The sequence below is a fragment of the Neovison vison genome, chromosome 11 (genome assembly GCF_020171115.1).
Source record: "Neovison vison isolate M4711 chromosome 11, ASM_NN_V1, whole genome shotgun sequence".
NCBI lineage: Eukaryota > Metazoa > Chordata > Mammalia > Carnivora > Mustelidae > Neogale > Neogale vison.
Genome location: NC_058101.1, coordinates 23591687 through 23604604, shown reverse-complemented (window position 1 = coordinate 23604604; position 12918 = coordinate 23591687). Strand labels below are relative to the sequence as shown.

The 12918-nt window shown below is 37.5% G+C and overlaps 1 protein-coding gene across 4 annotated transcripts in view; it reads left to right on the top strand.

Moving 5' to 3' along the window:
* Positions 1–12918, top strand: part of CEP135 (centrosomal protein 135) — a 79861-nt gene that overhangs the window by 41145 nt on the left and 25798 nt on the right. For 3 of the 4 annotated variants that reach the window (XM_044268193.1, XM_044268189.1, XM_044268190.1), the window contains exons 14-15: positions 749–826; positions 8439–8590. In XM_044268193.1, coding sequence (XP_044124128.1) covers positions 749–826; positions 8439–8590 — 230 coding nt within the window. The remainder of the gene's footprint in view (positions 1–748; positions 827–8438; positions 8591–12918) is intronic. The other variant, XM_044268191.1, reaches the window with a different exon arrangement.

Genomic DNA, 12918 nt, shown 5'->3' with positions numbered 1-12918 from the left:
TGTGTATTCCTAATGCCTTGCTGGGTTCTTGGTATATAGTTTATACTCAATGCTGGTTGAATGATTTAATAAAAATGCACACAGCACAGAGACTCTTCCAACCAGATATATAATTCAAGTGTCCAGGTATCTTTATTGATTTGTTTTTAATGAATAACATGGATAGAAGTATGAATCTGCACTAGAAAAGTTTTCAGAGGATACCAGCTTGTATCATTTGTCCCCCACTTAGCATCAGCAACTGTTGGGTAACATAACCTAACCAAAGAAATAGTACTTGTGTTTACAATGTTGACCACCCTATTCTTGAAATTCTGATCTCTTGCTTGGCCCTGTAGGATTCTTTTCCGTGTCTTTGTGATCTCATTATTTCTTCTTTGCCCTGTATTCCTCTGCCATCTCTCACGAGGGCGTACTCCTGATCAGATCAGACTTAACCTGCTGGGGTTTTTTCCTTTTATAAATGGATTGATCTTTATAAATCTTTAAAAACAAATCCATGCCATTCTGTGTCTTCTATTACAATCACACATGAAAGTAATATATAAAGGATAAGAAACTCTTGTCCTTTTTTTTTTCAACCAAAAACATCATTATTGTAAAATGTCCAATGATTTTCTTTCCAAAGCATTTCCATATTATTAAAAAGACAAACAGAATAGTACTGTAGTCTTCTGTTAACTTACTTTGTTAATTTTGTTCCATTATCTGCTGTAAATAATCACCTTCCATAAAATTCTTTTTTCAGAATCTCCAGGAAATGAGTATTTTTGAAAAATCAAAATTAGAGAAAACTATTGAACATTTGACATGTATTAACCATCAGGTAATTTATCAAACTAGATTTGGGGTAAATTGTGTTACATGAATAACTTTTAATTATAGTTTCAATATGATCTGTGTTTTCAAAATTACAAAATAGTATGCTAGAGATGCTGTGTAACACTTGTTAGAAGTATATGCTCTGGGGGTGCCTGGGTGGCTCAGTGGGTTAAGCCTCTGCCTTCTGCTCAGTTCATGATCCCAGGGTCCTAGGATTGAGCCCCGCATCAGGCTCTCTGCTCCGCAGGAAGCCTGCTTCCCTTCCTCTCTCTCTGCCTGCCTTTCTGCCTGCTTGTGATCTCTGCCTGTCAAACAAAATAAAATAAACTTAAAAAAAAAAAGTGTATACTCTGAAGGCTGACTACTTGGGTTCATATCCTTCTCTGTCACCTATTCCTATAGACAAGCTACTCAAACTTTCCCATCCCTCAGTTCTTTATTTGTAAAACAGAATGATGGTAGTACCTCTTAAGTTTTTGTTAAGATTAAGCAAGTTAGTACATGTCAAGAACTTAGAGGAGCTGCTGGCATGTTGTAGGCCCTCAGCAGGTTTTAGTTATTGTTGTTTTGTTCTTGTTCAAAAATCAATACAAACATAGAGGAAAAAATGAAATTCATTTTCATTGCTCATTGCTCTCTCTAGAGATAGAATTTTTTAATCAAATTGTTATGAACACTGAATCCTTTTTTTTCTTGGTGTTTCATTTTGGCTAGCTTCCTTTACTATGTCTTCAGTGTTTTTATTTACCATGTCTATGAATACTGTCGTTTGTTTCTATCAACTTTGGTTTTTTTTTTTTTTTTTTTTTTTAATCCTCCTCATCATGGGTTATATTTTCCTGATTCTTTACGTGCCTGGTAATTTTGGATTTCATACATTGTGAATTTTACCTTCTTGGTTGCTGGGTAGCTTGTATCCTTATAAATACTCTTGAGGTTTGTTCTGAGATACGGAACCAAGTATCAGGTCAGAGGGAAGTAGCTTGAATCCTTTCAGTTTTGCTTTTAAGCTTAATTAGGTGGCACCAGAGTAGCATGTAGTCCTGTACTAATTTTGTTTCATTACTAGGACAGAACTGTTTTGAGTACACTATCTATTGCCCCATGAATTTTGAGGTATTCAAATGACTGATTGGACAGGAATTACTCCTGGCCTACATGAGCCTTGAGTATTTTTCCCTTTACCTTTTTATTGGTTGTTTCTCTGGTCTTAGGTAACTTCCTCTGGCACCTTTTATAGATCTCTGGAGCTCTTGTTTGTGCAGCTCTCCTCTAGTGTCTGCTCTGCAAATCCGAACTGCCTTGGCCTCCCTTGGCTCTCAGTTGCGTCTTCTGAACTTAGGGGAACCACCAGGCTTCACCTGAGTTCCTTCCCCTGTGCCACAGCCTAGAACTTCTTGAAGCAGGAAGCTGGAGCAATTGTAGGCTCATCTCATTTGTTTCTTGTCCCTCAGGGGTCCCTGTCCATCACTGCCCTGATGCTCAGTGTCTTGAAAACCATTGTTTCATGTACATTGTCCAATTTTTAATTATTTCAGGTAGAAGGGTCCAGCTTGTGCAGAAGCTGAAAGTGAAAATTAATGAACTGAAAAATATAAAAAATATATCTAAGGTACTAGAAGTCATTGGAAAGAGACTAGGATATAGAAAATGTAAAATAAGTTAAAGCCTTAGAGAATAAAGTGAGAAAGTCTAAAATATTTACTCAAAATTCTAGAAGAATGTAATAGAATGTGTGAGAGAGGCAGTATTTGAAAATAAAATGACTGTTAATTTTCTAAGTATTATAAAAACACAGGATTCTCTGATTCAGAATGCAAATTAATGCTGGAAGTATAACAGATCGCAAAGAACAGGAAAAAAAATCTAAACCATTTTAATAGAAATAAGCAATGTGAGATACTTCTGTGTGTATTTGCTGGATCTTTAAAGAAAATATAACACAAACTCAATGAAAGACATTAAAGAAGACCTAAATAAGTGAAGAGATACATCAGGTTTTTGAAAAAGGTGACAGAATTATGTTTATAAAAAGAATATAAATTCTCCCCAAATTGATCTATATAGAATTGATGTAGTTCCAGCTGAAATTCCAAGATAGGGTGTGTGTGTATGTAAATTGACAGTGGATTTTAAATTTTATATGGAAACAGAGCTAAGAATCCCAAAGAAATTTTAAAGAAGAGCATGGTGTAGAACTTAACTTACCAAGTGTGAGAGCTTTAGAGTTAGCAATTAATATAGTGGTAGTTCACAAGGATTAAAGGACAATGATAAAATCCAGTAGAGTGCAAACCCACAAAACCACAAACATACAAAAACTTGATCTGTCAAGAAGTCAAATCCATGGGAAAAGAAAGGATTACTCAATAATTATTTCTGGGACAATTGGCTATTCATGTGTATATATATGTATGTATATGTAAATTAAGAAGGAATTACATCCTACTTCAAATATACCATGCCCCAAAATCAGTTGCAACCTTGAATGTTCAAGAAATAGCCACAGGTTTTTAAAGAAAATAGAGGAGATAGGGCACCTGGGTGGCTCGGTGGTTAAAGGTCCGACTCTTGATCCCAGATCAGGTCTTGATTTCAGGTCATGTGTTCACACCCTGTATTGGGCTCCACGTCCAGCAGGAGAAAATCTTTTTTACCTTGGGGAAATAATAATAGCAATTTATATAGCATTTACTTTGTTCAGGCACTTTCTCAACATTTTATATGATTTTAATTCTGATAACAATCAGATGAAGTAAATGCTAATATTATTCTTATTTCATGCATAAGGAAACTGAGGCAGGGTGAAATTTACCTAACACCACACAGGTAGCAAGTGTCCGCTGCCAGAATGTAAGCTCCTAAACACAAATGAAAGAAAACAGATAACTAGGACTACACTGACGAGAACTTTGTTCATAAAATTGCCATAAGTTGAAAAAACAGGCCACTAACTGAGAGGATTTGCTATATACATTTAACCTAAGAAAACTCAACAGAAAATATGAATTGACACTTCATGGCGGAAGAAATTACAAATGGCTAACAAATGTAAGAAGCTGTTCTACATCAGCAATAGAGGAAATACAGATCAAAACCATAGTAAAAAACACTTCACATCCATCGGGACATCAGAAATTAAAAAGGGGCGCCTGGCTGGCTCAGTCAATAGAGCATGTGACTCTTTATTTCGGGGTTGTAGGTTCAAGCCCCAGGTTGGGTGTAGAGATTACTTTAAAAAAAAAAAAATAGGGGCACCTGGGTGGTTCAGTGGGTTAAAGCCTCTGCCTTCAGCTCGGATCATGATCCCAGGGTTCTGGGATCAAGCTCCGCATCGGGCTCTCTGATCCTCGGGAGCCTGCTTCCTCCTCTCTCTGCCTGCCTCTCTGCCTACTTATGATCTCTGTCTGTCAAATAAATAAATAAAGTCTTTAAAATAAATAAATAATAAAAATATATTAACAAGTTATAACACACATAATTTAGCAAATACATGTAGGGTCAGGAAGTGCAAACTGATAACTCTAGAGGATAATTTGGCCTTGCCTAGCAAAGGCATATTCTATAAGCCAGCAAATCCATTTCTATAAGAACTCTGGTTGGAGGTCAGCAAACTGTGGTCCCCAGACCAAATCTGGCCTCTAGTTTGTCTTTGTTATAAAGTTTATATTGGAACACACCCTGTTCATTTGTTATGCATTGCCTGTGGCTCTTTATATGTTACCATGAAGTGGTGGCAGTCAACCACAAGGCTCACAAAGCCTAAAATATTTAACGCCTTAGTAGAAAACGAGAGACAATCTTGATATCAGTTAGGGGGAAAATAAAATTGTAATAATTCATCAGTGAAATATTACAAAGCAGTGAAAATGAGTGAATAGTAGCTGCAAACATCAGTATGCATGAATCTTACAAATACAGAGTGGAAGAATAATGCAGTATGATTCTACTTATGTAGAGTTCAAAAATATACAGACCTAAACTGTATATTATTTAGGGATTTATACAGATATCATATACTAACAAAAAAGTGAGAAATGAGAAACACGAGACCCATGCTAGTGGTTGTTATGGTAGGGTTTGAGGGATAGGATTGGTGATTGGAGACTGCTCACAAGTAGTTTCAAGGTTCAAGTAATAGGTAATACTCTTAAGCCTGTTAATCGATACATAAATGTTCTTTTGTCCTTGTTGTTCTATATATTATACATGTATTCTTGTTTGTACAAGATCCCAAGAAATTTTGAAAGATTTTTAATGCAAAAAAAAAAAAACAGGGCACCTGGGTGGCTCAGTGGGTTAAGCCTCTGCCTTCAGCTCAGGTCATGATCTCAGGGTCCTGGGATCGAGCCCCACATTGGGCTCTCTGCTCATCTGGGGGCTGCTTCCCCCCGCCCCCCCGCCTGCTGCTCTGCCTACTCGTGATCTCTCTCTCCATCAAATTAAATAAATAAATTTTTTAAAAAATTTCATTTCCCACCTCTTTATCCCCAAAACTACTACCTACAGTTCTAATTCCTCCTAGTGTTCACCTCCCTGTTTCTAAATAATGTGCTTGTAACTGCTTCGTCTAACTTGTTTTTCTTTATTGATTCAAGATGATTTAATGAGTATCTGTGATGTTAGGTGATAACTTAGCACTCTTCCCTTTTTCTTCCCACTATTACTTCAAAGAGTTTTGCTGCATATTACACTTACCTTAGTAGTGACTGTGTATTATTATGATTTCTAGTGGCCCATGGGTCAGCCAGATGGGATAGTACTACTCTTGCCTTTTCTTTTACAGATCTTTTTCCTGGAATTAATAATTGCTTTTGTTTTGTTTCATTTTATTTTTTGTTACTTTTCTGTTTTCATTAAACCTGTTGCTAATTTTTGTCAAGAGCTCCAACATCTTGGGGTGCCTGGATGGCTCAGTGGGTTAAAGCCTCTGCCTTTGCTCAGATCGCCCAGGGTCCTGGGATAGAGCCCTACATCCAGCTCTCTGCTCAGCAGGGAGCCCGCCTCCCCGCCCCCCTCTCTGCCTGCCTCGCTACCAACTTGTGATCTCTGTCTGTCAAATAAATAAATAAAATCTTAAAAAAAAAAAAAAGCGCTCCAACATCTCTACCACATGCTCAAACAAATCAGTTCTGTTGTTTTCATTTGTGAACTATGTCCTCCTCTTAATTTCTCTGTTCTCTCCTATATTTATTCTCGTGTTTTCTTTCCTTCATTCTAGTATAGCGCCTTCTTCAGCAGTTTCCTGGAAAAGAGTGCATGGGAGGAGATTTTTTTACACTTCATGTCTGAAAATGTCTTTATTCAGATTTCACAATTGATTGACGATTTGGCTTGGTATATGGAAATCTAGATTAGAAAATTATTTTCACTAAAAATTTTGAATACTGTCTCCCGTTGTCTCAACTTTCTTTGAGATGTCTGATGCTATTCTGTATCCTAGTCCTTTGTACATGTTTTTATTTCTGAAAACTTTTAGAATTTTCTCCTTCTTCTTTTCAATTTCTTGTGTAATTTACTGTACTATTCTATTTTTTCTCTCTCTGGCACGCTTTTTTTTTTTTTTTTTTTTTTTTAAAGTAAGCCGTACACTCAGCATGGGGCTTGAATTCATGACCCTGAAATCAAGAGTCACATGCTGTACCTACTGAGCCAGCCAGGCACCCCTCTGGAACTTTTATTAGTTGGTTTTCGACCTCCTAAAGAGATCTGAGGTTCTTATCCTTTCTCCCTTATTTTCTCTTTGACTTTTTGTTCTTTCTGGGAGATTTCCTCAGCTTTATCTTCTAACTCTTCTATTGATTCATTTTAAAATTTAGTTATATTTTTGGTTTCCAAGAGAACTTTCTAGAAAGAGGTAGGAGCTCTCTGGGGTGTGATGCTCCCATTATAGATTTTCAGCCAGTCTCCTTGTTCTGCTCCTGACCCCAGCCCACCACTTGGTGCCTTCATGTGCTGAGTTTCTTCAGGGCAGATCAGCTATTTGCTAACTGTGGTCACTTTAGATCAGTGTTCCTCAACTGGGGTCAGTTCTGGCAATACCTGGAGAATTTGCAGTGGACACAAGTAGAGGAAAAGATGCTTTTCATACTTAGAAATACTACTAGAGCGCCTTCCCTACCCAACAGACTGGAATGCTGCTGAACACTCCTACGGTGCACAACGCACAGGTCAGCCCCCCACAACAAAGGATTATCTGGCCCCAAATATCAGTAGTTGCTAGGTTCAGAAGCTTTGCTTTAGATTGTATCCTTCCACTCTGAGTCACTGTTACATCTACTCTTTGTCTTCCACAGGTTATTGACATCACTTAACCATGGTTTTCTTTCTTGTTCTCTGTGTCCTTATGTGTAACTTTCTATTCCTCTACTGTCATTTCAAGAGGGAGGGGAGATCAAATGTGTATAGTCAACAGTTTTAACTGGAAAACTTCTATTTAATACAAATATTTCTTGGGTTTGAGTTTTGCCTATAGATCGTTACTCCATTTAGAATTTATTTTTGTATATAAAATAAAATAGAAATCTAACTGATTTTTTCTTCAATGAGTGGCTTTAAAGAGCTTTTTCTTTTCCCACTTCCCTTAAAATGCTACCTTTTCTAAATTCATATCTGTGTACTAATATTTGCTCATTCATGTGAAATCCACACTGTTTAATAGTAGCTTGTAATTTAATTCTGGTATCTCATAAATCCCCCACAATTTTTCCTGTTTTCTTAACTTTTTTTCTGAATGAACTTCAGAATGATATCTAAGCCACCTTCCTTTTTTAAAAAAGGTTCTGTTAGTGGGCGCCTGGTGGCTCAGAGGGTTAAGTCTCTGCCTTCAGCTCAGGTCATAGTCTCAGGGTCCTAGGATCGAGCCCCACATCAGGCTCTGTGCTCAACAGGAGCCTGCTTCTTCCTCTCCCTCTGCCATTTCCTCTGTTTATGCTCTCTCTGTCAAATAAATAAATGAAATCTTTAAAAAAAAAAAAAAGGTTCTGTTAGGATTCTTACGGAAATTTTACTGACTTTACGGTTATTTCAGGAACTTTTTTTTTTTTTTAAGATTTTTATTTATTTATTTGACAGACAGAGATCACAAGTAGGCAGAGAGGCAGGCAGAGAGAGAGGGGGAAGCAGGCTCCCTCCTGAGGGAAGAGCTGTGTTTTATGTCTTTAAAGAAAATTTTAGTTTTTCATCTAAATCTTGCCCATTTTTTGCTCTGATTTTTCTTCAATTTAGTCCTATGTACTTACTGTTTTTTAGAAATTCCTCAAAATGTTTGCTCTGTTTGCTAATGGTTTCCCTTCCTTTTTTCATTGCTATTATGGGTCTATTCCTTCCTTCCTTTCTTGCTTTTTTAAAAAATTTTGTATCTTGTTTTTTTTTTTTTTTCATTTCACTGATACTAATAAGGAGAGATAAATGTGTATGTCCATTCTAACATCTACTAATAGAGATAAATGTGTATGTCCATTCTAACATCTAGAACCTAAATGTGTATGTCCATTTTAAAGTATTGCTAAATAAATGTAATTTATTTCCTTAGTTTTTCTCTAGAAATATTATTAAAAAATGCTTAAGGAAGACAAAACTGAGACATCTATTAATTTTTTAAATTTAAATTATAGCTTGAAGATGAAAAACATGATTTAAAGTCTGAAGTGTTAATAATGAAAGAAACAGTAGAGTCATTAGAGAACAAAGCAAAACTCCAAGCTCAAAAACTTAGCCATGTGGCTGGTGACTCATCCCATCGGAAGACAGAGATGAACTCGCTTAGGTAAGTTTATTGAAAGTTTTGTTATTTCCTTTCTGGGAACAAATAGGTGGCTATGTTAGGTTCTTAGTGGTGACATTTTGGACTGGATCTTTAAGCAGTGAAGGTTGGCCTTGCAGCAGAACTACCTGTGGAGATTTTGGAAAGTATGAATTTAAGGGTAGATCTCAGGAGGTTCTTATTCACTGAGCAAACCTGGGTAGGTGTTGAGTATCTCTATTTTCAAAGACTCTCACAGACTGATATGATTGCAGGCAAGTTTTTATACCTACTTCCTTCAAAAATTCCCCTTAGATACTTCGGATTGTTTGTACTCCCTACTGTAGGATTGTGAAAAATTACAGAATTCTGTGCTTATCATTGTCCTTTCCTCTTTCAAAAAATGTAAGATCAGGATTATATGCATATGCAGAGTCTGAAAAGGTGATATGTCTGAAAGGTAGGAAGGTCAGTATGGAAGAATAGGCTGTAGCTATAGGTTAGAGTCAGGTTATGAAGAATATGGTCTGATAACCAAGAATGTCTGGATTTTACCTTATAAATATGGAGAACAAACAAATTTTTAACCAAAGAGGTGATGTTATTAGCATGGCTTTTAGGAAGTGAACTCAGGCAGAAAGTGGGAAGATGGATTTGGAGTCTTAAGAGACTGATGGCAGACCATGGAGACCATGTGTCTGGACTAGAAACAGTGACAATGAACTTGAACAGAGGCTAGATTTAGGAAATACTTCTTCCTAAAATCAAAAGGATTGGATGATTTGTATGAGAATGAAAGAAAGCTACAGTAATGCAGAATGTGTTTGCCTTAGGAGACTGGGCAGTTGGTTAGCTATTAGTAAATTTAAACTACAAAACAGTAAAGGAAACAAAAAGTCAGTAGTTTTTTTCTGGACTGGGTAGCTGCAATAAACGATCAGAAGAAGGAGATCACTGAAGAATCAGAGGAGATATGCCTCTCTAAACTGTGTTTGCAGGGGTGCCTGGGTGGCTCAGTGGGTTAAATCCTCTGCCTTATGCTCAGGTCATGATCTCAGGGTCCTGGAATCAAGCCCCACATCGGGCTCTCTGCTCGGCAGGGAGCCTGCTTCCCCCCTCTCTCTCTCTGCCTGCCTCTCTGCCTACTTGTGATCTCTGTCAAATAAATAAAATTTAAAAAAAAAAAAAAAGTTCTCTTTGTCAAGTAACAAAGAAAGAAAGTTGACTTAGTTATGTATCTTTTAAAAATAAATAAATAAATAAACATAAATTATGTTTGCTATAAGGATCATGAAAAGATTTTCAGATGCCAGCATGATACTGCATATGTGAAACTAAATCAGTTATGAAATAATAACTACTTGAGATCAGAAAGAATTATAGTAATGATGATTAGAAAGAAGATTGAAAAAAAAAAAAGTAGAAAGATTGATAGGGACACTTGGGTGGCTTAGTTGGCTAAGCATCTGCCTTCAGCTCAGGTCATGATCCCAGGCTCCCAGGATTGAGCCCTGTTGAGCAGGGAGTCCACTTCTCCCTCTCCCTCTGCCCCTCCCCCTTATTCATGTCCTCTCACTCCAGTGCACACATGCACATTCTTTCTCTCTCTCTCAAACAGAAGCTTAAAAAAAAAAAAAAAAGATAAATTAGAACTGAAAGTGTTAGTAAACAGTAGAATGGATATTTCCGAAAACTGAGTTAGTAAAATAGAGAACAAACTCAAGAAATTCCATCTAGAATTCAGAACCCAGAAGAGTAAAAAGCATTGATCAGAGAAAAGACACAGACTTGATATACAAACACTGAGAATTGTAAAATATATAGTAAAATAAACAGTGGGATTGAAAATCCAAGGAATAATTAAGAAAAGAAAAGCCTGAGTTTGTTCATAAGGGGGTCTGTGATTATCAAACAAATTTAATAAAGTAAGATCAAGAGCTCATTGTGGGGCGCCTGGGTGGCTCAGTGGGTTAAGCCGCTGCCTTCGGCTCAGGTCATGATCTCAGGGTCCTGGGATCGAGTCCCGCATCAGGCTCTCTGCTCTGCAGGGAGCCTGCTTCCTCCTCTCTCTCTCTCTGCCTGCCTCTCTGGCTACTTGTGATCTCTCTCTGTCAAATAAATAAATAAAATCTTTAAAAAAAAAAAAAAAGAGCTCATTGTGTCTGATTAATTAAGGAATACTATTTTAGGGACTCAATATAGGGTATGCTCCTCTGACTACAAGTCTTGATAAGTAAGACTTTAGGAAGAACTAAGGTGAAAGCTGCTTTTTTACTATTTTTTTGGTGAGTGCTACATGAATCCTCTGGAAAGCTAGCTGAATGGGACCAGACTCTCTTCTGGTTCATATCTGTATTCAGCTCCAAAGTATAGATACTATGGTATAATTCTGTCACCCAGAATTACTAGTCTACCTATTTCCCTACTGTGCTGACCTGACTAGCTTTGCATTTTAATCCATTTTGCTTTTTCCTTCAGATTGTAGCCACAGCTCTCTTTTCCTTTCTTCACAGGAGGCCCTTCTCAGTCTTAAAAGGAGAGCTTTCAGTGCCCTTTCTTGGCTCACCTATCCTACAGCTCCTTTCATATTTTTTTGTTACAACAATGTCCTTTTCTCTTGGGAGCTCAATGTGCCACTTCCCTCACCAACACTGTGTTAGAGGAAGGGATTGTGAAGACTTCACCGTCTCCCTGTACAACCTGGGGAAATTGCATGGTTCCATAATTTTATTTCGCTCTGACAGAAAAACTTATCTCTGAGGAAAGTTTTGTCAGTCACATTCTCCTTATCATTCTCCTAGTAGAACCATGAGCTCTAACCTTCAGGTCCAATCCAAAGCTAAACCCAATACAAACCATGATGCAAAGCATGTTACCCAAACCTCATGCCACTGTCAATGTTATTAGTAGAGACCTTGCTGCCCCTTTAATCACATAAAGTTATCTTACCCTTAACATGGAGACGTTTAAGAAGCTGATACTCAGGGTCTCTTGCATGACTTATTTGGTTAAGCATCTGCCTAGTCTCGAGGTTCTGGAGCTCCCTGCTCAGTGGGGAGCCTACTTCTCCATCTCCCTCTCTCCCTGATTGTGTGCTTTCTCTTTGTGTGTGTCAAATAAAATCTTAAAAAAGAAGAAGAAGAAGCTGACACTCAGATAGATGAGGCATGTGTTCCTTTTCAACCACCTGGTAACCCATTTTGTCTTTCCCATCCTGAGGCAGCCATCGTTAAGCAATTTCAGTGCCACTGAATAGTCTTTTCCACATCAGGCACAGTCTCTAATTGTTCAAATACAGCATCTGAGGATGTAATACAAAAATCCCTCCTTAAGACCCCTGTTAACGTTAAACAAATGACTCTTGTCTTCTTTGAATTTTAGCATTTAATGAGATCTGGCATTTAATGCCCCAATTCAAAACTCCATGTGCTATAAAGGAACTTTGCTCTACCCAGGGAAGATGATCTTAGTCCCTCAAGGCATGTTAGCCATCCTCTGGAGCTAGGGTCAGTTAACCTTTTCTGTAAAGGAACAGAGTCAGTATTTCAAATTATACACACCACACAGTCCCTGCCTCATCTACTCAGTTCTGCCTTTGTAGCACAAAAGCAGCCATAGGCAATTTATAAATGGAGCAGTGTGGCTGTGGTCCGTACAACTTTATGAATACTGAAATTTGAACTTCATATAATTTTCATATGTCACAAAATATCAGTCTTCTGTTAAACTTTTTCAGTTATGTAAACATGTAAGAATCTGACCTATTGGGCCTTACAGAAACGGGTACCAGGCTGTAGTTTTGCCAGACCCTGCTTGAGAATAGTTTCCAGCCCAGTCAGACAACTGACTTTTCTCAATCAACCCCATAGTAAATAGCCTTAATCCTTACAGTTGCAAGCAGTGAGGCTCTAAATGTTTAGATTCTTACGGCTGAAAGTACCCTCAGACTGTTTTCAGTTTACTTTAGTCTTTAGTTATCTTTTTGTACTTTTTTCAAAGCTAGAAGGTTATATACTTATCCAGGATCAAATAAATGCATTAGCAGACTTTCTTGGAAAGGGCCACGACAACTCTAGTTGAAGTTAATATTATGGTAATGAGTTTCAGTTGTTATAGTAAGATTGAGGTATATTTAGACAACCAAATATAACTGGTCTCCCTTGAGAAGTTTTTATCTGTTAACGGAACTAAGAACCATTTTAGATATGGGAAAGAAGGTTCACAGACTCCTTTGAATGCCTAAGGAGTATTTTCTGGCATGCTGACATTTTTTCTACAAAGACAGGAAGAGGAGCCAGAGCCTCAAGTGAGGACAGTGAGCTCATGGAGATGGACTTGGAAGGGCTAAGGGA